Below are 24,702 nucleotides of genomic sequence, written 5' to 3'. Positions count from 1 at the left end.
TTCATTCTTAGATCACTTTTAGTTTAGGTGGGGAATGAGGTGACTGTACTGATCTGTGTAATAAACACAGCATGACTTGATCAGACAGGGTGTTTAATAATCATCGTTAACGAAGGAGCACTAATAATATCCAGTGCTCCTCCTTCTCTCCTGAATACTGGCTCTGTTTTAGAGTTACTGCCGATACTGTCCTTATTTAATTTACTCCAACTCTAATATTTCCTTTGCACCTCCCAAAGGGACTCAACCCACGCTACTTGACTCTACTCCATCTTCTTATCGATCTGACAAGCGTTTCCCCTCCCATACTTAATCTTTCTCGCACTTGCAGAGTCATTCAGTCATTACGCTTCCCAGAGTAGCCCTGGCACCTTCAACGCTCTCTGTGAGTACTGCATCTCATCTTGTGGTCTCCATAAACCTCACACTGTATCCTTCACAGCCTGATCCTGATTCTGCCTCCTGATGTGTTGCCTTCTTCCTCAATTTCGCTTCCTGCAGGGAATCAGTGTGCCTTTTCCTCCCTTCCTTTGTCGAGCTCTTTGAAACACTTTGTCAACCGCTTCTGTATTGTTCTGTGCAGAGAAAGCAATACAGACAGGGACAAGACTAATGGCTCGTTGAAACCATGGTAACAGCACAAGTACACCCAAGGTGACATTATTATGCTGCTGAAATAATAAAAATGCATGCGAACGAGACCAGCAGTAACTTGTTGCCCTAGCAACTATCAAAAGATAATCGATAACACTGGTGAACATAAGCTGCTCTGTGCAGTGTTGAATGCTGTCTTCTTTCCACTCTGAACACCTCACAGCTGAGACCAAACATCTCCTGTTGTCACGACCTAAAAGTTAACTCAGCCATTCTTGAGTGCATCTCTATCGTTCACATTTTTAAAAAGATCTCATCGTTTGATGCCGCGCTTTCAGCAACTTCAGTTCCAACCTCTGTATTATTTGTACGGTGCCCCAAACTCAAATGTTATGATCATACCCAAAGAAGACAGCTGCTGAGACACATTTGATTTGCCTCACCGCTATTAAGATAAAGACTACCACACGTCACCATTGTTCTAAAAAAGCACATGATGCTCAGCAGCTGGACGTGTGATCACTATGTTCTGTGTCCATCTCATTCTACAACTATGGGCATTAATGCTACTATCAGCCCCTGAAGAAGACTGTCCATCAAACCATTACAGACCTGCTCTTGTGCGCTGACATTATGGATTTATTGGAACAAGAAAGGGCCGAATTGTTGCCACAAAGTTGGAAGCTCAGTCTCTTGAAATTTGACTGCATGCCACAACATCAAGGTTTCCCTAAACTGGATCAAAGTAGACTTCTTCAGACCATGACAAACAGCCGCATCCACCTATGACCTCTACTGGTCACTGGGAAGAACTGCAACAATGACAAAACTGAGTACAGCATGCAGTGATGGACCAAGTTCATCTGATCTGACCATGTGTCATTTGGTTATTTGTTTGGCTTTCCAGTCGTCACTGCGTCATTATCTTCCCTCAGTGCTGGTTTGAAACAGCAGAGCGAGGGGAGGTTTCATTTCACAGTAGTGACATACAGCAAGCTTTAAGTCAAGACATCAAGTAGGTTATTACTGAGTCACGGTGCTAATCAACAGCAGATAAACTCCCACAGACACATTATAGTCAGTATGCTGTTTTCTGTTTGAACCTTTTGTGCTCTGACATGCTGCCAGTGACCTAACACCTGCTCTCTTACCTGTGAATCCTCTGTCCCTGCTCTAACATGACTGTCCCAGTGTTTTCAACATACAGCACTTCACTGGTTTCACCTACAACAGAAAAGTAGATGTTAAAAGCAGAGACATTGGCACACAAAGCACATGTATGACCACAGGAGCCATGGTTTTCATTTCAGTTTATTCAGTTACACTGTCCAGTCACAAAGCTTTATTTGTACATTCATTACCGGTATAAAACCTTCTGGACATGCACGTCTTTAAGTGTGAGTGTACAGTATGTTATATTTGATTAGTGCCCTATTTACAATTCCATAAAACCGCTAAACATAATACAAATATTACATGCAGTAAACATTAATGAACGAAACCAAACAGCGTGTTTTCACAATGCACCACTTAGAAGATGTCATCCATCATTGGCCAGCAATGTCTCACATTCAAAACACGGCTCAAAACTTTTCAGCTTTTTCTCCATATACACTTCAATGGGCACGATGCTAAGCAGTTCATTTCTTCTTGATAATCCTACAAACATTTCAAGTAAGTCCAACTATTGTAAGTGTTCTCTCACTGGTCAAAAAGTCCTTAAATAATCCACTGGGGGAGAAGATTCCAACGACACGGCCAACCAATCCTATTTTAGAACCCACTGAATTATGGAGGACTTTTATATAAAACATTTCCAACACATCATATTACTTTGCAGCCTTCTCCGTGTGCGCAAAATAACTTCATAATGCTGCACGCAACATGGGAGGTACCAAAACAGAAAAAGGGGATTTAAAAAAATACTGAATCAGACAAAACAGCAGCAATTAAAATAAAACAAACAAAAAAAACGCATGGTGAGACTTAAGGTTTTGGATGTGAACGTACCTTTTTCACCTGAGATCAGATTTCTTTGTAAAAGAGCTGAAGAGGAGTGAGACCAAGTGGCACTTAGAAAGGCTTAAAGCACTGATTAATGCTGATACTGAATTTCATACAAACATACATAAGTGACATATGTATAAGGCTGGGTATCATTTGAGGTTTTTTGAAACTGGTGCCTATTCAAAACCCAAGTTTATACCAAAACCGTCCTTTTTAAGACCTCACTCCGCTGAATATAATCACATTTTTCTGTCTTTTATTAAATATATTACAGTTTCATACCCAGCCCTACATAGCGCACATATTTTGACTTGTCTCTCAAAAGAAAGCAGAATATAACTCATAACTAAGATGATTGTTTTAAGTGTACAGTGTAAGGCAACAAGAAAAAAAGAAAAATAGTGCTTCATTTCGTCCAGTCAAGCTTGTCAAACAGGCGACATTGTCATTGCAATGAGAGCAGTTACACGCTGTCATCCACAGAGCAGCAGTGCTCCAATCAGTATTAATATTAAGGACAGATTGTAACGTGTGCACTACCATCTACTGACTATAACGAGAAGGGAAACTGAGGCCAGTTTGGTTTAGGATCTAATTCTTATTTCTTCCCCAAATGAAGCTTTAATACTGGATGATATTACAACCCTAACCCTAAGCATTAATCTGCTAAAAACAGATGCTACACGTGCTAAGTTAAAAGGCTATTTAAGGACTTTATATACCTCAAACATGGTCGAACACCACTAAATGATGACTAGTGCAGAAAGGGATGTTCTAATTTAATAGAGTGGCCAGACCTTACAGTACAGTACAGTGTGATGCCGCCACTCACTGGTGCAAAATAAAAAGCCAAGACATCTTGTCAGTAAAGGATTCTTCACACGGACTGTAATTCTTACCCACACTGAAGAGGAAGTACACGTCCGCTAATGCACACACAAGAGTCAATACCTTTAAAATGTCACCACTCAGCTGAATAATTTAGTAACAACTGTTCCCACATTGTCTAAAATGGAAAGAACACAGCACATGAAGTTATGACATTAACACAAAACCACAACTGGTACCATTAAAAAAAGACTAACAATGTGCAAGTCTGCATGGAAGCTTCCACTCGTCTCTACACGGTGGAGAAGAAGGCAAGTCTGTTGCATTTCCTGAAAGTTTTTTTTTCTTCTTAAATCTGAGTAACAACATTTAAACTGTCAGCTAGACGACACAGGCATGAGCATGTCATGTAACAGTGCAGGTGTTAAACATCCAGATTTTCATCATATTGAGATCCTCATCCTCTCAAGCTCACGTGACAATAATTCAGAGTGGAGGACGTCCAATGAGACGAATCCAAACTGAACATCAGACACAGACAACAGTCAGTAATAATAATGTGTTGATACTGTACAAGCGCTGTACAATTGCTCTTTAACTGTATCAGAGTCAGGGTACAGCAGAACATCTTTTAACTGTTAGTAAGCAAGAAGTGGCTTTTATCTTCACACAGCTGTGTGAAATGTGCGAGCAGAGAGAGATTTATACTGTGTGCAAGGCCAGCAGTGTGAACTTTTCCACGTTGCAAGCAAGCAGCAGCAGCTGCCCTCTTCAGATATGGCTTTCTTGGTATTTATCGCAAGGAGCATACAGACTTATCTTTTAAAGAAAACATTAATAATTCTCTCATTTCACTGTGCACGGACGCTGCTGGTCATGGATCCGTTCAGCTTCCTCAATGTACTAAATATGTCTTTTATCATTTTACAGGCTGCTTCTTAGAGTCAAGGCTTAGACGATGAAATCTGTACATCAGTGTTCATTTTAAGATGGATTCTCCTCTGAAGAGAGTAGTATGACGGTTACTTTGAGGCAAAATACTCAAACTCAGTACATCGTGCATTCAAATATTGAGATATAGTTGAATGCACGATGTATTGAAGGTTGGTTTGAAAATCTTCTCGTGACACAAGTATTGTTCATTGTACATTTATCCATCATTAATTCCTACAGAGGTTTTTTTTTTTTTCCTGTACGTCACAACATGTGACACCAAATTTTTGCTTGGTCCAACATATTTGTTCTGCATCGCTGCTCTTTAGAACTGCCAACAAAGAAATAACGGCTAATAATGTCCCACCCGGATCAAAGCAAATCTGTCGTAGTGTTCCATTGGAGGTTCGTTTGTATCAACTTCATGTGAGACTGTTGCATCACTGCCTCGTGATGAGCCATATGCATTGCTACTTCAGGAAGTTTCTCTGATAGAAACAGTTCATCAGTGAATCAGAGCTGCATCACAAGCTAACGCTGTGGTACAACAACCAATACCCACATCTGATTGGTCCATCTCAGTCTTTCATCTTAGAACTCTGAACAGTTTGCAGTGACTGTAAAGTCAGAGTTAAATCCATCTATCCTGGAACTATATCAGACTGTTTAACTGGCAGTCTGTCTTAGTGGCTACCCACACGTAAAAGGTATGTGTGCATGTGTGCGTGTGTGTACGTGTGTGTGCGTCCGTCAGCACCAGGGTTCACGCTGGGCTCTGCCTCGGGCCAGACTGTCTGCCCTCTGCCATGCACTGCTCATCAGGGCGAGGGCCTCCCTGCAACGCTTCTGCACCGACGGATCCAGCACCCCTCGGCGGGGGAGGTCAACCTGCGTACGGAATGAAGTCACACATGAGGGTTCGTCCAGATGGACGGCCAGCGGCAGTAGCTGGATGTAAGATTGTGAATGCTGATATTTGGGGCTAAATATTTCAATATTAATTATTTTTTCCTTAAACCGCTGAAAACAGTTTATCCTCCCACCTGGAAAACGGCCTTCCATGTGTTGCCTAAGGCCTCCAGCAGTCGATCTCTCTCCTCACAGCCGCTGAAGTACAATACCCACGGAGGAAGGAACTCTGCCCGATCTGCTGCAAACTCCTACAGAGGGAGAAAGTGGGGAAAAGCCCAAAGGGAGAGCTTACATTAAAGGTCCTCAACACGAGATAATTATAAGAATATACCAGCGTGCACTGATACATATGGTGTCTCATTAATTCTTTAAGCCTTTAGGTACAAAAATAAAACTAATTTCCTCTTCCTCTATGTGTGTGCAAGACAAACCCTTCAGGGGGATACAGGCAAAACTAGAGCACTAAAAGATGGTATCATCATGTTAGTTATGACACCTTATTTGTGAAGCCATAACAATGGTTGAGTCCCATCCGTAATGTCATACTATACTTATGGGCTCATTGAGATTGTTCATTCACAAAAATGACTCATTACATATTTAATACAAATAAAGTCAGAAATATTATGGTTATGGTCTCAAAAGTTTGAGGAAACACCTGAGCCCTATAGCTGGATGCTACTAATACCCAAGTAAGTTAGCAATTTGTTGAGTATAAAGTGCAGTGTGATGTATAATGTGCGTGTCTAATGCTAATGAGGGCTGCATCCTATTTTAGACTGGAAACACTTTATTTACATCAGGATATCTTGGAACAGCTGATGCTGTCTTAAGTTTTAAAATCATTCAGTTTAATTACTTCAGGTTTGCAGAACACATTTGTGATGTTATGCATCTAGTTTGCAAAACATTACAAATGATATCTTTCATGTTAATAACCATGCATACCCTGAGTAAAGGCACTGAAAACTCAGGAGAACTTAGTAACATAGCTTAATACAGTAAAACTGAACAGAATGAGCAAATACATTAGTTAAAGTCTAATTTAAAATCATGTATTGGACCAACACAGAGAGGAGTGACACAGACGGCCACTTACAATGACACAGTACTCCTTGTTGGCCTCCACGCTGACACCAGTGACATCACAGATATCAACGCTGCCCAGTGAACGGAAGAAGCTGGTCTGACAGTCCTGATGGCAGGTCAGCAGCTTCCTGTCTGTCACCACCAGGCAACATGGGATACATGGAGTGGGGGCCACACCCTGAGGGATGACCTGCAGATAAGGTGATTATCGTTTAATTATACCTTGCTGACATGAACAGGGCTTTTAAGAATCCATTTTGACATTTTGTATTAAATTCAAAGGTTAACATGCATGCAATGTTAGAAACGTAAAGGGAATTGTTAAACACATGGTCTATGCACTGTACAACTCCTTACCCCTTTGGAGACAGACTGGCAGAGCAACTGCATCCAGTCGGCCATTTCCTGCTCATTGTTGGCACTGAGCTCTAGTGGAGGCCGCTCGGTCAGGATGACCTGGAAGGCGTGAGGACGCTCTGTGCTGTTTGAGCGACGGCAGCCTCCACAGTGCTCTCCTCTGTTGGGAAATGAAGTTGATTTTTTGAGTTTATGACTGTCTGAACAGTAAGGTTTTTGCTTATTTGTGGAAAGGCCTCCACAGGTAACCATCTGCAGTCAAAAGGCATTTTTCACACAAGACCTTTTGACATGTCCCCTGTGTAAATAATAAAATGAGTGATGGCTGTCATGGTTTACTGGGACATTTGAGTAAACAGCACCATTGTTAATACCAGCGCGTTTCCTACTATGACAAATCAAAATGCCTGCTGGGAAAAAGGGCTTTCAGCCACTTGACGCTTACCCCATAGTGACCGACAGCAGAGGTGTCACATCAGTTCTTTCTGCATACAGGTACAGAACTCCATTGCTGTGAGAAAACAGGACAAATATTTATATTTATATATATATCTGAAGTGTATATTACATAAAGATTAGAAATTTATCAATAATGATGCCAGTGTCAGTTACGTAATAAACCATTTTAGTCTGGTTTTTGGCACTCAACACTCAAAACACTTTTTGAGGAATACAATGTTAGATATCAGTCTTCGATACGAAAGACCTTGCCCTTGTGAACACACAGTGTGGAAGGTTAATGACAGATGTACAGTGTGTTATATGGAACCCAGACAACATATATTTAAAGGAACATGCTGATTCCAGCTGAAAGGGGTACTGATGTGTACGACCTGCCCATACCTGAGGCAGAGGTAGCAGCTTTTCCACAGCTCTTTGCCCAGGTAGGTGGTTCCAGACCGGTACTGCAGAGTCCCCTCCTTGATGCCGGACGGTGCTCCCAACATTGGTGGGCCACCCTGGGTCGAGAAACTCATGTCCATGGGATCCTCCCAGTGGACCAGTGAATACAGCTTTATAGACACTTCAGATACCTGGAGAAACAGGCAGGTGTTAGTTTACCACTGCTCTGAAACATGGCCAAAGAGCAGGAGAGTGGTCAAATGAACCTTTAAGGGAGAGACTCCCAAACAAATCTACAATTACAGAAAAACTAAGATGTAACTGCTGCCAAGCATCTTCTACTTCGTGTTTAACTTTAGATTATTGCTAGCCATTTTCGGAGGCATACATAGGTGTTTGATTTCCTGAATTGGGATCTTTTCTACCTTCCAGGCAGTCATTTTTTCCATGGATACACAATATGTTTTATCACAGTGAACATCATGTTTTTATCATTTGCTGTCAATATTATGCTATTGTTGCATGGTGTTACGGTCTGTACACAAAATTACTACAAAAATCTCACGTGTACAGTATCCTTATACAATTAAAGACATTTTGGTTGTGTCATTTTTCTGGCTTGGGATCAAAGACATGGAGAAAATAAAATGCTGTGCATCTGTGAATGTTACAGTTCACACATGCTCGCTATGAGTTGTGACAACAAATATCTTGTGTTACAGATTTTCCAAAAAGTTTGTAAGATTTTGCAAGATTTTGTACTTTTGTCTTATGATTAATGGTTGATCCAGAGCTGTAATGAAGAGCGAAGTTTAACATGTCTTTACCTCACACTGAGATTCCTGGGAGACGAACTTAGTGAGAGCCAGTTTTTCCATTGTAGCATCAGTCAGAACAGAGGGGTAAGGAGGCTCACGACAACCCTTCACCATGGCTGACTTGAGGACAGACAAGAACCAGCTGTAAGTGAAGAAAGATGGAGGGGATAAGGTCACAGTTGAGACTAACATTCATCCATTTTGCGTTCTATAAGGCTCAAAGTCAATATTCCTCACGTACAAGATCGCAGATATGCATATGAGTATTACAGAGTTTAGAGGTGTGCATGTGGCTCTTTGCATGCGGACACGAAGTTGGTGGAAATTAATGTTGGATGCCTGGAGGAGTTCAGCTATTCAGTCTTTGTATTTGATCCAGAATGGAGTCAAGAGCATAAAGAAACATGAGGTAGTACACTCACGACGTCAGAGAAGCATCCGCTGTGTCCAACAGGAATTTCCTTCGTCTGTTGGTGCAAACCACAGTCACCGTCTGTTGGTCAAGGCCCACCTAAAGGAAGACACCATTTAGACTAAGACATCAGACACAAAACTAACTTTGTTAGCTGTCACATCGAGTCTACATGGTTCAGAAATATCATGTCATTAACTCTACACGGATCACAATGACAACCAAGAAGACTGCACATTTAACTATGATGTGATATTTGGGGCAATGGAGCACTGCACAACAAAAACTCTGTTAACATCAATGCACTTTAAACCTTGTTCAGACTGCCAGGCCAAATCTGTTTTTTTTTGGCATATTCAGTCAAAACACAAATGTGTAAAATGACAGCAGCCAAAGCTATGGATGAATGACAGATAACGGCAATCACACTTACTGAAAGATAGTCCAGTTCATTATAAGAGACGGCATCTTCTACTGTGTACGGCTTCTCTGCTGCCCCTGGAGGCAAACAAACGTACAACCAAGACATGCAGTGAGCACATGTTAATGTAGTGTATGTTCTGCCTACAGAATAGCCTTTTTAAATGTTCCTGAAACTTGTGCAGATATAATAGGACAATTACAACTGTAGAAACTTTCAGAAACCAAAACACTAAAGTTTGCTAGTACAGGTGGACACCGGTCAAACTCAAATGAACAGATCAATGCTTGCTTCCTTTGCATAAAAAATGCATTGTGACTCCCAATACCAATATCATTGCGTCCCAACTTACAACCTGCGCTGTTCCAACACTTATTAGCAAATAAAGCCAATGCATGCTGGGTTTTTAGCCACTTACCCTTCCTAAGTAGGTAGATGTAACAGTCAGTCAGCAGCAGGTAAAGGGGCTGCAGGTCCCCCTCCATATGGCCTGTACTCATTCTCACCATCTGAAAAGACAAAGAGAAATTCTTTCATGTCAGCAACCTCCACATTCACCTGTCTCAAACTGTTCTAGTCATAGTGATGTGTCCTGACAACTGGACAGCTGACTGTAGCACAGTGTTGCCTCAAACACAGCAGCAGCAGAGTATATAGACTGTTATTTTGGAGACACACAGCAGCTGTTACTTTATTACAAACCAATGCAATCTTTATTCACTTGATATTTGCTGTATATGATAATTTTAGAAGCTACTAGTGTTTTGTCCTTACACAACTGAAACCTGACAAGTTACTACAGCCTGAGAAGAAGCAGTTGGAAGGCAATTGGCAAACTCAGCCTTGCAACACTTCGACTGAGCAACAGCCTCCAAACCACATCTTCAATGTTAAAATGAGTCAGACAAGAGCAAAAGCCTCTTAAAACCGAGTGAAAGGAAGTATCTTTTCAAGACAATCAAATCTGTATTTCTGCCATGACATGACATCACTGCACTGTCTTACTGAACACATACATTCACATTTTCCCCACAGAATATAACCTCTGTCAGAACAGATAAAGAATAATGAATGTGTCTGTGTTCACCTTGAAGAGCTGCTCCTCATTCTCTCTGAACACATGAATCATGAGAAGAAGCAAGTGATTATTGTCCACCCTGAAATATGAATAATGAACAACATTAGACACTTTAAACGACATGAAAGCAAATAACTCATTTTATAGAAACTCCGTACTTAAACTCTGCAGGATGAGAACTTTCAGAGGGACTGAGCTTCTCCTCCTGTGGTTCTGCTTTCTCAGTTAATGTATTCTTGTCTCTTTCTTGTACGCCTTCTGAGTCGTCCTCCCCAGTCTTCATGTCTGGCTCCTGTTCTGTTGCCGTTTTTGCCTCTCCTTCATATTCATGGCCACCTGAAAGAGTCTGCGACTGGCTATGCTCTGTAGAGTCATTGTGGCCACCACCCGAGGGAGTAGAGTCTGGACTGATGGAGGTAAAGCAGCAAATGTCTGTAGGTGCAGGTGAGGTCTGCAGGAAATTGGGGCTTGTGGACAGAGAGGAGACAGATGTCTCTCCCGGAGCTCGGTCAGGTGGCTCTCCCCCTGAATCCCCTCGAAAGGGCTGCTGTGCAGGAGGCTCCGGGTCCTGGTCACAGCCTTCTTTGTATGTCCCTCCCGCCTCCTCTGGGTGCTCCCAGGCCTCCTCCCTATCCAGAGCTCCATTGAGTCGGTCCATGACATCACGGAGGGGCTGGCCGACTGTATCCATGGAGGTGTCCGTCATCTCTGGGAGCCGCAGGAGGCCTTCTCCTCCGTCCTCATCTCCTTCCTCCACAACCTCTGATCCCACCCTGCTTCTCCTCAACTCTGCTTCAGCATCCAGCTGAATTACAGTGCAGTTTAAAGAATCCACATCCTCTGAACCGAGGAGGCTGTTGTCCATTTCCATGTGCTCAGAGGAGGCAGAGTTATGGATGCTGCTGCTGGAATCCGTAGAGCCCCTCCCTCGTCGCTTCTTGGCAGGTTTCCTTCGTCTGGCCATCCTGGAGAACCAAAATGGTTAGCTAGACTGCCTCCACCCTAATTCAATTTGATTAAGAGATAAAATATGAACCTGCAAGACAGAAACTGCAACTAATGTACCTGATGACTTCCAGGTCATTGCTAGCGTTCTCCATGTCATCTCCATTGGTGGCGGCGTTGTGGCGGCTCGCCACATGAACCGGAGTGACGTCAGCTGAGGTGTTAGTGGTATTGGTGTCTGAATCCTCGTTGAAGGGGTTGTGTCTGGACGTGGGGCTGTTTGGAGACACATGAGCCACCGCCTTCACTTTGATAGTGCTGGCAGAGAGGACAACTGTGTCACTGATGACTGTCTGGGGATCAGAGCCACTGGAACGTGGGCAGCTGGCCTGGTCTGTCAGGTCACCCTCTAACATGAAAATCAAAGGCTGGGAGTTAACATAACAAGCAGCACTCAGCGGCATTTCGAACACACACAGAAATACACTGAATTTTCGGCATAGTCTTGTTGGTAGGTTCAGTGAAATAGAGATAGAAAGGTTTTACTATAGAAAGTATTTTAGAGTTGTTGCTATTAATACACATTCTGGAAGACTTTCTTTGTTTTCATCACAAATGAAGAGTTGACCAACAAGACAGTTACACAAAAACTCTGTGTATTTCTTCATCAGCTTCACACACAAAAACATGTTAGGGGCTGCAGTGCTGTTTGCAGATCTTTGGCAGGGTCAGAGAGACACAAAACGCGATGCAGAAGACATCAAGTAGGTACACAGGCAGCAGCTGTCTTTGCACTGGCACAGGCCTAAGTCAAGCATTACTTCTGCAGCTAGAGATGGGTCAAAAACAAGTATTTAAAGAATATCATTTGGCAGGAATCAAATTTTTTTGTTTGTCTTGGGATTAATCATTGAGTATGCTAAACACGATTTGTTTTGCAAATTAAAATTTAGACCGTGAAATGAACAGTCAACCATGAGATGACAGACATGTGCAGCTTACTGCAAACAGACGCTGCAGTAATACACTCGCACTGCAGTTGAGCTGACCGAGGCCAGTGCCACATACCACACAGGAAGACAATATAAAGAAACGAAACACCAGACAAACAGATAACACAATGTAATAGAGACAGACTGAACGTGGTGAGTACCAGTTACATCAGGCATGTATCTTGTTGTGGTAAATAATAAGGCAGAGTGAGCATTGGGATCATTGCCCAGATGAATAACACATGCAAAACATGACAGATGACAGTTCCATACACCCCCCGAGCACTGACTTCCCCAATGAGCCAAAGCGCTGTTGTTCCTCCCAAACTTACCTGTCAATTTATTGTATAAGACCTTGTTCATTTACTTGTGAGTTAATTTAACTCAATTAGCATTCTGAAAAAACCTTCATAAAAATGTGTGAGCACTGTCACATTTTACTGGACATGAAAATACAAAAGAGGGCTTTCTGTTACATCAACACTCATGTGTCATGGGGAGGTTTAGGAGAGGGTGCACAGTCCCTTGTAATGATAAATGTAGAGGTGTGTACAATAATAAATTACGCTACTGGCGTCATATTTAATGTTCATCAAATCCAGCTGCGCAGTGCTCATAGTTGCAACTTTAAATACAAATCCACATGCCTTCTAAATGAATCCATTCCCAAAAGCCAATGCACTTTTATTTATGTCCCTTTCATCATGTGTCAGCAGTAAAACCAAAGCCAGCAGTCTTTTGCACCAGCTCGCTGTATTTTACATATTAACATGTCTATTACTGGCTAGAATACCCTGCATGCATTAAGCACAAACTGTGGGATGGCCATGCCAGAGAGGAGGGAGGAAGGGAGAGGGAGGGAGGGAGGAATGGAAAGGCGGGAAGGGGAGGGGTTGACCAATGTCCCACCTTCCCAGTCTGCACTTGGCAATGACTGCAACACGGGGAAGATGTCACCGAAATCATAATCTAAAAAAAGGAGGGATAACATTCAGTATTAGAGAGAGATGGAGTGGAGAGAGGAGATTGAGACAATGGCACAGAAGCAGAAAAATAACATGACATATGGTAAATACGAAATAATATGAGCGATGGGGGGAAAAAATAGACAAGGGAACTAAAACAGGAAAAGTGACTCAGTCCTTTGTGGAGAGCGATGGGGAAAGCCTTCACTGAGTGCTGCAATCACACCAGCGAGAACATTCTGTAACCATGAGCCTCTGCACTCCAAGTGATCCATTTGATAAAATGCACTTTGGTATCCGCGAGTCACGAGAGACTGCAAAAATCAATCCACCTTCTGCTTCAAAATGCCATGAGCTTGACGTCACTGTATGAATTTGTGCCAAAGCAGTGTGTACTTTCACTCCAGCGGGCCTGATCACATCATAAATCCCAAAATAAAAAAGCTGCCTTTGAGCAAGAGAGTCACATCACAGTTAGTCTATAGTGTCCAGATTAGAGGCATTTCAAGACACATCAGCACATAGAACTGAAACTAGATATTTGATGGGGCTAAATTAAAGGGGAGCCAACAATGATTTAGAATTAAAAGTGAGTATGGGTCCAAAGGGTTGTCAAACTGTGTGATAAAGTGAAGCTAGCGGTCAAACTAAATAGGTGTCTGGGAAAATCAGTGGTGCTTACTAGAGATGTGCCAAGCCAATCATACGGATCGGTATCCAGGCCAATCCAGGCATGTTTTAATGGATTGGCATCTGCTGAAACAAAGCTGATCTGAATCTAATCCTTTCTTTACTGACCTTTATTATGCTTTTTCCACCTCATCCTGCTGCAACACGCCACTCTCTTTAATGACAGCCAGCCTCTACACGACTGCTACACGTGCAACTGCTACACATGCAAAATCACTGTGTGGTAATTAGGGCTGTCAACGATTATTCTAAAATCAGATTTATACTCGAATTGTAAAAAAATCCAAACATTTGATTGTGAAAAATATTTCAATGTGGGGAAAAAAGCAGCACTGCCGTGCTGGCTGAACTGAGAGCACTGCATGATGGACAGGAATCACAAAACCAGTTTCTATTGTTCTTGTTTTTGTTTTTTTTTTTCAAACAGGGAAATCTGTTGAAGTCTGATATATTTATGTCTATGAAGAAGTGTGAATGTAGATGTGAAAATATTCTGGCTGTTTCGCCCATTGCCTTACTATCATTTTCCGCCCTCTCTCTCTCTCGCTCCTCTCCAAATGTGGTGAATTAAGAGTTTATTTCAACCAATCCAGGATTAGTGATGTTGTCTGCACAGTGAAAAGACAAACTAAGAGGGATTTGTTGAGTTTTGTTTTGTTTTTGTCAAGTTTGAATGAAGTGTGGGGTTTTTTTTATGATAAAATTACTGTTTCTGTGAATGGAGTCTGGTGGCTTTGGTGAGTGACAGCTGTTTCTGATTAAACAAAACAGATCTTACTCTTTAACAAAAACATCTCTTTCCATAATGTTGTCAGACACTTATAAGAATTTGGAATGTACATTGATGGTGTGCAAACACCCTGAGGAATTAAACTGCAGTGCGTTTCATGGTTGCTGGCTGCAGCAATCTAGTTCCGTACTGGATAATTCTGGGCTATCAAAAATGGCCAAAAATAATGTTCAAAAACTCACCAAAATCTTCTTGGTTAGTCTTTTCACTGTGCAGACAACCATCACTAACTCTAGATGAGTTATATAGAAATAAACTCTAAATTCAATGAATCACGAGAGGAGCAAAGGAGCATGGATATCAGAGACACAGAAAATGATGTGCAGAGCCAGGATATTTTCACATCTAAGTCAGGAATTGTTTTCACCTGACAGTGTGATGGGAAAGACAATCGAATATTCATTTTCACAATCGGATGTATAGATCTATTGATCTGTTCTGGCAAACGGATCTGCAAAAATATACTTAACCAAGCCCTGACTGTAACAAATCTCTTATCCCTCCTCTATTAGCAGAAAGCAGTGGTCAAAACATTCAGCTGGCAGCTTCTCATTTTCAGCCAGCACTTTCATTGGTCCAAAATTACACCTGGCTGTTGTCAGGTTTGTGTGCTCTCTGTAAGCTGGTGTTTTTACTCAGCCAAACGCTGTTTATGATGTAAAAAAGCATCATTCTGTAACACCACTGTACAACCATAGAGTGTCTCTGTAGTCCCAACAACTCAAACAGAGAGATAAATATTTTTCATATCAATAATTTAAGTTTATCAGTGTTACAGTTCTGAATCAGGACCTTAAGCATGTGGATCAAGAAGCTTGTGAAAAAAACTTAGAAGGATACAGCTGATATTTCAATGTGTCATATATGTATTTAATCAAAATTTAGATAAGTTTAAGCATCGGAACGGACCCAATATGAAGGACTTGGATTGGGATCAGGACATCATTATTGCTTACCTTCACTGGAGGGAGCGATGGCGCTGTCATCCCACTCCAGGTTGGTGGAGGTGAGGGAGGTGAAAGAGTGCAGAGATAAGCTGTCTGAGCTGGGCAGCCTTTCCTCAAAATCCAGCAGGTTCTGGGGTTTGTAGTATTCTGGCATGTAGGGGGCCACGTCCAGATAGGGCACATCCTGAATCGGCAGGACCCAACACACATATTACAAACATGCTGCTAACATTCAAGAGATGAGTTTCTCTTGATATTGGAATGAATATGTGCTAACCAGCTCCAGATCAAAGCGAATGAACTCCAGGCCGGAGACCAGCGTGAGGAAGAGCGTGAGGTGGTCATGACTGCAAACCAGTGCGTTCCTGGCAGAGCAGAACATCAGTTGTCACTAATAAGCACAGAAACACCGGAGCATATCCAACAACAGACAGTATTTCTGGAATGCATCATTTTGTGACTTCAGGAAAGATTTGAGGACGCATCAGAAGACTTACTTGAAATAATACTTCTGCAGTAATGCCTGGTTCTCCTGGAAGAGGCGTAGATAGCTCTCTAAAGAGCTCTCACTCAGTGCCAGATACAACCATGCACGACCTACACAGAAAAGAGTTCTTTTCTAAGCATACAACCCACTGAACACTGAGCTTATTCACTTCCCCCTAAGTACTGTACATGTGAGTGTGTTTGGCTGTGTGACAGAGGTGTCTCACTTCGACCAAGGTTGGTTGCTATATGCTGAAGCTCATCTATCTGACGGACAGCCTCTCTCCTGGTGAAGTGAAGGACCAGGACCCAGTAGCCTGAGGAGATGTCCTGCAGCCTGCAATGTACAAAACGGTCAATAATGATACAGAAGAGCATGTGTTGTGACAGTCCCATGAAGGGACATGAGACTTGTACATATGCAGAAAGAACAATAGGATTGAGAACAGGATTTTTTGCATGACATATAAAAACTGTGCATCTTTTCTCCTTTCCAGTGTGCAATTTACTGAAGCCTCTTACCCATACAGCAGAGCATGGTCAAGGTGTTCACAGAGGCGCTGCAGGACCCGGTCATGATTTCGGATGGCTGGAGTCTCATCTTCACAGGCTGCAAAGTAACTCTGCAACTGTAGAGAGAGTCATGTTTTCTCCACAATTTGTGTTGCTGGGGAGTTACAAAGTTGCAACTATTTCTAAAGAACTTGTTTTTGACTTTTAAAGAACTGATTGGATTTAAATTATCAGAAAGGACAGACCTTTGAAATGATGCCTAACAGATTCATTAGGCCTGGGTAGCTTAGACACATGAATTTAGAGAGGAATGTTTTTATTATTTATGTTGCATATATCTGAAACCAGCTGCCATTTAAAACTTTGGTGGCAATTTACTGTTTGTGCAGGATGCAGCCTGCTGGGTACACAGTTACCTCTACTAAGCCATTATCCATGACTGCTCAGCCAGTCTGACATGTTTAATGCTCTTGGAGGAAGTTTGTGAAAGAGCTCTCACCAAACATGCCAAAACTGCATGCCGTGACAAAATTATTCACATCAAAATGGAGGGAACACTGATGATCCCCACGGTTTATGAGAGTACAGCCGGACAAAGATCCTACAGTGCAACATACAGTCAATGGAACCAAAGAATTTGGTACCAAGCAGTGGAATGTTCTTGACCTAAATCCAACTGAGAATGAGTTTTACGACTGCGGCCCCAGTGTGCGGGGGACTCCTTGGATTGGAATTTTACTGCTGAAGATTAGACTGAAGGCAAGAAACACGTGAAAGAAGCTGTAAGGGAAACTGGCTGCTGCACAGATCTGACAGAGCTAGTGAAGAGCCCGAGTGCCTGCTGATGTCTGTACGTTGGAGGCACGAGCCAGTCACACACGGTTGTACAGGATATGCAACCAAGTAGTTTTTGTTGTTGGTCCCCTCAAATCGGGGGACAACGTATTAAAAGGGTTACAATTCCTACATTGTTCATCTGATGTGGATGTAATTAATGATGAAAAGGAGCTACTTATGCTGTTTTAGCCATTCTGTTGCGTAGGATCCAATGTGCTAGCATACAGAGCAAAACCAACAAAAACTCTGAATTAACTACACTGTAGGTATCTTACTGGCTGGAATAATTTACAAAAATTCCACATTTCTACCAACACATACAAAGCACAATGTTTACTGCAGGCATTTACTGAAAGGTACCATTTGTTGATGAAGATGATTCTCAGTGTATTTCATTGTGGTCCATTGTGCTACAATGACCTGCAGAACCTTGCACAAGGTATTGAAACCCTGAGGCATGACCAAGCCATGTGTAGGTCAAAGTAGGTTTGAGGATAGTGACCCAAAGAAGGAGAATTTCTATCCTTTGACTATCTTCACGTGACTAAGCAATGTTTGTCTGAGGTAAACGTTGTACACTGTCTGGAAGCTTGAGGTGTATCATTTCATAAGCACTTTCACGGTTCCATGATAAAGAGATAAACAACTGAACTAAAAACTGAGATCAACGTGGATTAAGGGAGTAAGAAACAGTAGTGGGCTCACTGCATTGAACACACTACTATGAGCTTTCAAATGCAACCATCTGATTGTGGGACTGGTGGGCTCTTGATGGGAAATACCGTGTATTTGGAGAGATCATGGAGGAAGAGGAGGAAGAAGGTGCACTGCCCTCTGTTACAAGAAAGATACTTTCACAACACCAGACGATTTCACCAAAAAACCTTAAATGTGTCAAAACTTCAATGGAAATTAGGAACAAAGATGTATTGGATAACCCTAATGTTGCAACTATGTGCCCGCGGTGTTGTTGCGGGTTGGGGGGGCTTGGTGCCACTATTGTTGATCATGGACAAAAACAGAAACTACAACATGACAGCCGAAAGCTGCAGCTGTCAAACAGAAGGTGAACTGAGACATAGTAGGAATAGTTCACCCGTTATTTGCTTGTATCAGTAAGGGCAAGGCCCTTCCATGACGGCGACCTGATGATGTTGACTTTAAAGTTGCCCTCCTTGGCGGACAAAAGATGACCTAATCTAGCTACAGTACTTCAAGAATGCGAAAATCAATTCTGTGACAATATTAAAGTGAACTGGCCAACCGGGCAGCGCTTACCTTCTTGACAGAGAGGGAGATGTTTTCCAGTATGCGATCCTTTACTTTGAGCTGGTCCATCACTGGTCTGTTGGCAGCTCACAGCAGACTGTCAGCTGACTCCTTCAGCAGAGCTCTTGTTTTGCTAAAGCTAACGCCGCCCGTCTTAGCTAGCTATCATTATCTTGCCCTCCAAAGCAGCTGACCGCCAAACTAACGACACAGCTTTAGCTGTCAGTTGTACACACTGAATGTGACAGCACCGCTAGTTCACAGCCCTCATATCAATATCTAACAAGCACCAGGAAAAGTAAACCTGTCAACGGATCCGGTTCATCCAGTAACGTTTGCTTAGCTTCGCGTTAGCTGTAGCTACTTCACTTCCTTCCAGCCCTTGACTCAGGCTGGGGATGGCTTGCAAGTTTTACAGTCCAACATGAATAACTTTAAGCAGCAATTTTGTTTATGATACTCTCGGTTAATTACACTGGTTAGCTATTGTGACCTACTTTAAGTTACCTTTTCGCGTATTTACCTACACAACCAACTGCATCAAAGTCACGGCTGCTCAGGTTACTTTTTGAGCTAACCTAACTGTTCTGAGTCTGAACTCACAGTCACTGGGTTACGTCACTACTTGCTTCAGCACGCCTCATTAGCGCGTGGGAGGAATATATGGGCCAAACGCCGTTCAGAAATCGACAATTAAAAGGTTTCTTTTGTTTATTTGGACACAAACATAATATATCGTTAAATATGACTTGACTTCGAAAAATAACAGCGAATTCCTGAATTCGGCGTGCGTGCAAGGCTCATTGTTTGAACTTACTCATAAATAAATCTTTTTGAATTGGTTCACTGTCGGTCCCATTCGCTGACTGCATGCACCAGAATGAGGAGGCTAGAACAGTTTTTAGACGTTGGACCTTTCATTGGCAGGATTTCTCGCAACTGGCCGGTAGTTAATGAAAATTATTTAAGTCATGTTATGCACATTTCGCTTTTTGCAAGGCAGCTGCAGACTTACAGTATATTACCATATATTTACACAGCGTGAATACTCTACGTGCCAACTACGTCGTTTCCAGGAAAAAAACAAAACAACGACAACAACAAAAAACATCTATTGGGTCTGTTCAGTAAAACACAGCACTATCATGTCACGTCACAGAAAGGACAAGAATGAGTGGAATGTCGATATTTTATTAAGATGATTCCAACTTTTTTGGAAACACATTAATCTTATCAAATACAAATGAACAGTTGGCATATTCAGTGCATATAGTCACCACAATAACCTTTCCAGACTAAGAAAACGTGGGTCAAATTTTCAGATGGATTTTTTCATGTTCCAAGGTAAGCGCTCAACTTTGGAGGCACTTTTATCAAATGTAAAGCAACTTTGTACAAACACAGACTGACTCCAGAACATTTACAGGCCTTTGAGTGATTTCTGAGTAGAAAAAAAAAATCAACCACTGCATTACAGTCAGCACTCCTTTTGGGCTTCCAGACCCCTATTAGTTGTAGTTGAGTGCCCCAATAACCGAAGAGATACTGTATTTTTACAGAGGACTGCAGTCCAAGTCTCTGCGTGAAGATTCAAGACATTCAATTTCAACTCTTCACACCAAGTTCAATTCTATTATCTTGTTATCTGTTCCCCGTTGTTCCTCTGCATTAGTCTGACTTCTCCTTCTCTTTCATGTGAAGGAAGACTATGCTGAAGACAAAAAGTCCTGCCATCATGGAGAAGACACTGGCATAGTATGGGTAGGCTGAGGGGATGAAGCGCTCGTACTGAGTGTGCTGCAGGGGACGAACAGATACCTGTGACAGAGAAACAAAACAGTATGAGTCAGCATTGTAAGAAGAGGAACATGTTCCAAGCCGAAGTACTCAGAAAATGAACATCAAGGTACTCTCTGAATACCTCATTATATATTGCAAACAATATTTTTCACATGAATTAACAAAGGTAAATATACTCTAGATGACTGACTCTCATATTTCAGTGTTTACATTTGCATTTGTCACTTTCCATGCATGGAGATCCCCATTTAACAGCTATATCAGTTATGTGAAGTAAAGTAATCCTGATTAACTTGCCTGAGTAGAGGAGTAGAGATGTGTGTATCCCAGTCGGTTGTAGTCCACCTTGAACTGGAAAACTCCGTACACATCAGGCAGCTTGAACTGGACGCTATATTTACCTCCTACAAGAAAGACGACACAGCATTTATAGTGGATATAATAATAATACTAATACTAATAATAATAATCAAAATTGATTATTTGGTATTGCATATGTTCTGTAACCACAGCAACATACCATTTTTCTTGAGGTAAGTCCTGACGAAGGGATCGATCCTCACAAACTCAAGCTGAATATCATCTCCATCAAAGGGAACCCAGTGGCCCTCTGACAACATCTCAATGACGATGCTGTACTCCTGCGGGGGAAAGTTTTACACTCACTGAGATACACTGTTCAAGATTAAATGAACAGCCTCTCATTCAGGCCGAGACAAATATCTTCAGGGCGATGATTGCTCACATGGGTCACTGAAACTTTAAACTCACCACAAGGTCAGTGATGGTGTACGCTGCAGGGGGAGTGGTCTCTCCCACAGGATGATGGGTAACAGCTCCCACCCTGAGGACTCCGGCCTCCTTGAACACCCAGCGAGACAGAGCCTCAGCCAGCTCCATGTTCCCCGTCTGCTGATGCCTAACGGACACCACGACAAGAAGAGGAGTGCGTCAACCACAGGAGACGACACTTCATTTGTATAAAAATGAAAATTCAGTTTAGTCCAGCGAGAGTCGTCCACCTCTGATGGGATGCAGCTTCTGTCATTACAGATTATATGGTAGAATTGATCACTGTTTTACTGTCCATAACAGGATAAGAGTACATTTCCAGCCAATTTTAGAAAAAATAAAATAATATTAGCTGGCAGCAGCCAACCCAAAAACATCACAGTTTTTTGGCCAACTCCTGTATAGCAACTGCACCAGTTAGTGCTCAAGAGTTGTTTAAAGTCTTACACATTACATGTAAACACAGCTTTTGAACATGATACTGTAATACTTCTTCAGACACTTTGTAAGACTACTTTCCTTCAACAAATTAGCTTGATGAGTAAAGAAAAGTATAGTATCCACGTATGTTTATTATGGTATTAAACATGGTTGAGTAGTAACAGAGCAGCTGCTCACATGGCAAATACAAAACTAAAATCAACCAGAATGTTGCTGATTTTATCTATGAAATATTGAATCTATGAAAAATGAAATCTGAGTTTTGATTTAGTAACTGGAAGCTGTAATAGGATCCATGAGACAGAAACGAGGGATGAAATGAACATTGAAGACTACCTCTGGGAGCCAGGTGTGGCCTTCTGCACAGCAGAGTTGAAGAAGGCATCGCTGAAGAAGTCCAGGGAGCCGCTGAAAACCACTCTGGCGTTGTTTCTGGCCTGAAGGCCAGCGATCAGCAGGGTGTTCTTGCCAACAGCATGAGGGTACTGGAGAGTCAGGGACAAAGCAAATGATGTTAAACCTTGTGTCGTTCTTTTCTTATCCAGAGAATATGAGGCCATCTACGACAGAGCTTCAGCAAATCCTGAAAGTTCACGACATACGAGGATCATTGTAGGATGCGGATACGCTTGTTTCTGAATAAACTGCTTTTAAATGTACAATCTCCTGTAATTATCATGTTCAGCTATTTTACCTGAGAGATGGGTCTGTCAGGGAAAAAGGAATAGGAGGTGGATGAGCCAGTAAGGATGTCCAGGACAAGAGGGTTGTCTGGGTCTGCCACCATGCTGTAATTATTAGTATATAGAAATAATCATTATTAAAAATTTGCAAAAAAGAGCAAGTAAAACAGTGAGTGAAAGTGCATCAGCATACTATCAGAGTGGAGAAGGGCAGTGATATCCTTACCCAACACCCTTGAACAAAACAGGTTTATTGGTGGGTTTGCCGACAATAGTTGGAGCTTTCAGCAGGTTCTCTGGATCAGCAACAATCAGGGTGTGCTGGAGACAAGAGGGATCACTTGTAAATAACAGGGAGTGTCGGTTCTAAAGACTGGACTGGTGAAACTGGATGTGCCTGCTGTCTGAACAGAGTTGTTTACCTCTCCAGGGTCAGACACGTCATAGTTGTGATGGTCAATGACAGCAGTCTTTTCTTCATCAAACTCAATCCCACACTCACTGCCCAGCTCCCTCAGAGGGTCACCTGTGTAACAGAAGAAGAGCATTAATACAGGACAATCACGGCATTTAATATAATATGACAGCAAAAACCATTGGAAATCAACTGACCAATATCTGAACTGGCCGCAACCAGGACGTTGCCTCCACCATCAATGAAGGATGTGATAGTCTCCACATTGATGTTTCCTCCAAAGTCTGCAGATGAGCAACAACAAATTCTTTTTTTTAAAGACTGCTTCAACAGGGCAAACACGAGGCATTTAATGATTAACTTTCATTTGAATTAAGTGTGGGAAATTTACCCTCAACTGATGGTGAAAAGATGATTAAATGGTCGTACAGGAACTGGCCATATTTGATCAGAGAGAGAGAGGGATCGTCCGCTGTCTTGAATGTAATGTCAAAGCCACGATCTGAAAAGGAGAGATACTTTATCAGTGGCACTGAAACACTCAAACACTTTCATGCATGTTTGCAGAACAAGGTGCCAGTGCACTGCATCCCACAGCTATCTATGTACAGTATGCATTCCTCTTATTAGGACTGTTGGCCTACAAATGTTAAATTCTACTGCACAACTGGGAAAACCTGTTTCCCCACCACATAATGTACATGGCAGTAAATCCTTTAAACAAATAGATGGAGAGATACGTGCAAGCCCATTTACAGTACATTAGCCAGTGAGAGATTAATTTAGACTAACATGGTAACAACAGTATGTATTTATTTAACTTAATTATTAGATTTTTTGCAAAACTTTAATTGAATCTTGATTGAAGATAACTGGTAAGTTGATCCTAAAATATAAAGGCTGAATCAAATTATTAACTATTTAATGTACTAGAAGTATGCCGAAATGAAGAGTGGAGCAGAGTCGACTCACTGCAGTGTAAGGCAACATTATGAAGAGCAAACACACACATTATTTAGCTAGAAACATTAAACTGCCAGAGGCTTAAATGAAATTTGTTGAGACAGCGTACATAATGCAGCTAAGGTAACGTTAGCAGCCTTGCTGTGCTACATGAAGCTCAAGTCTACAACTCAGGTCCTAAAGGCTCAATATTCCCCGCCAAAAACCTGTTTGCAATACAATGGGGGTCTGTAACAGCACAAACAAGAGTATTTATGGATGAAAAGTACGAAGTACGAGTACCTGCCAGACTGCGGAAGAAGATTGAATGGGTGTCTCTGATGTTGAGGTTGTCCAGCAGAACCAGCGTTTTACCGTCAGCCAAAGCACAGTGCAACATGGACGCTAACGAAAGGAGGAAAACGATATTGTTGTCCAAAAGTCTGAACCTCCTTTGGGTCATCATTCCGGTTCGTTTTTTGGACGTTGATAAAGAACTGGACCGGTTCGTCTGCATGACTGCTGTCAACGACGCCATTTTGCTGCAGAAGTCGACGTCAGCGTTAGTAGTCGACTTCACTTTGACCCCGAGATCCAGCCAATCACAGAGAGGAACGCGTCACACTGACTGCTACTCCGCCAATGGGATGAAAGCTTTATTATAAGGCTGACAATCACGGAGGAGTACAAATGAAGGGACTGAAATCAAAGATATCTACCACACTTATCCAATTATCTTAACTAAGAGTGGTAATTCCATGACTTAATTATGAGTTGAGTTGAAGTGCTGAGATGACTTAAAATGTCCACATATTTTGTGGATGTTTATTTACGCAAGATTAAGTATGGTTGCCAATAATTTGGCAAAACAGGAATTCCATGTACAATGTAAAATTTAAGGAG

The 24,702-nt window shown here is 42.0% G+C and overlaps 2 protein-coding genes across 3 annotated transcripts; both read right to left on the bottom strand.

Annotated features, from left to right (window-relative positions):
* Positions 1-1,887: 1,887 nt before the first annotated feature.
* On the bottom strand, positions 1,888-19,333 carry plekhm2 (pleckstrin homology domain containing, family M (with RUN domain) member 2). 2 transcript variants are annotated; one of them, XM_076740932.1, is made up of 20 exons: positions 18,736-18,918; positions 16,630-16,736; positions 16,335-16,444; positions 16,119-16,218; positions 15,899-15,986; positions 15,631-15,805; positions 13,139-13,198; positions 11,358-11,646; positions 10,451-11,257; positions 10,302-10,371; positions 9,633-9,723; positions 9,227-9,291; positions 8,804-8,892; positions 8,391-8,523; positions 7,564-7,754; positions 7,166-7,231; positions 6,721-6,880; positions 6,374-6,553; positions 5,406-5,522; positions 1,888-5,250 (listed from the first exon to the last, which is right to left on the bottom strand). In XM_076740932.1, exons 1-20 carry the CDS (start codon positions 18,793-18,795, stop codon positions 5,113-5,115), a joined length of 3,096 nt encoding a protein of 1,031 aa, XP_076597047.1. In that variant the 5' UTR covers positions 18,796-18,918; the 3' UTR covers positions 1,888-5,112. The 2 variants fall into 2 exon arrangements, with proteins under 2 accessions (XP_076597047.1, XP_076597048.1); XM_076740933.1 differs by lacking the exon at positions 13,139-13,198 and having other exon boundaries at positions 18,736-19,333.
* Positions 19,334-19,901: 568 nt separating this feature from the next.
* On the bottom strand, positions 19,902-24,365 carry ddost (dolichyl-diphosphooligosaccharide--protein glycosyltransferase subunit (non-catalytic)). Its single transcript, XM_076742024.1, has 11 exons — positions 24,103-24,365; positions 23,249-23,359; positions 23,055-23,141; positions 22,865-22,968; positions 22,669-22,763; positions 22,454-22,547; positions 22,096-22,244; positions 21,298-21,445; positions 21,047-21,167; positions 20,824-20,930; positions 19,902-20,544 (listed from the first exon to the last, which is right to left on the bottom strand). The coding sequence occupies exons 1-11, from the start codon at positions 24,335-24,337 to the stop codon at positions 20,395-20,397; spliced, it is 1,401 nt and encodes a 466-aa protein (XP_076598139.1). The 5' UTR covers positions 24,338-24,365; the 3' UTR covers positions 19,902-20,394.
* Between the last annotated feature and the right edge of the window lie 337 nt (positions 24,366-24,702).

This window comes from Chaetodon auriga, chromosome 10 (genome assembly GCF_051107435.1).
Source record: "Chaetodon auriga isolate fChaAug3 chromosome 10, fChaAug3.hap1, whole genome shotgun sequence".
Taxonomy (NCBI): Eukaryota; Metazoa; Chordata; class Actinopteri; order Chaetodontiformes; family Chaetodontidae; genus Chaetodon; species Chaetodon auriga.
Note: the sequence above shows the minus strand (reverse complement) of the source record. Positions and strands in the feature narration are given on the sequence as shown.

Bases quoted from the DNA above. Each gene is read 5' to 3' on its own strand.
- ddost (XM_076742024.1), bottom strand. From the start codon at position 24,337: ATGGCGTCGTTGACAGCAGTCATGCAGACGAACCGGTCCAGTTCTTTA. The intron at 23,360-24,102 runs GTACTCGTACTT...TCTCCTTTTCAG, and splicing joins CTTCTTCCGCAGTCTGGCAG to ATCGTGGCTTTGACATTACA. The intron at 22,245-22,453 runs GTAAAATAGCTG...CTGACTCTCCAG, and splicing joins CTGACAGACCCATCTCTCAG to TACCCTCATGCTGTTGGCAA.
- plekhm2 (XM_076740932.1), bottom strand. From the start codon at position 18,795: ATGGACCAGCTCAAAGTAAAGGATCGCATACTGGAAAACATCTCCCTC. The intron at 15,806-15,898 runs GTTAGCACATAT...CTGCCGATTCAG, and splicing joins TTCGCTTTGATCTGGAGCTG to GATGTGCCCTATCTGGACGT. The intron at 11,647-13,138 runs GTGGGACATTGG...TTTTCATGTTAG, and splicing joins GCCAAGTGCAGACTGGGAAG to AGGGTGACCTGACAGACCAG.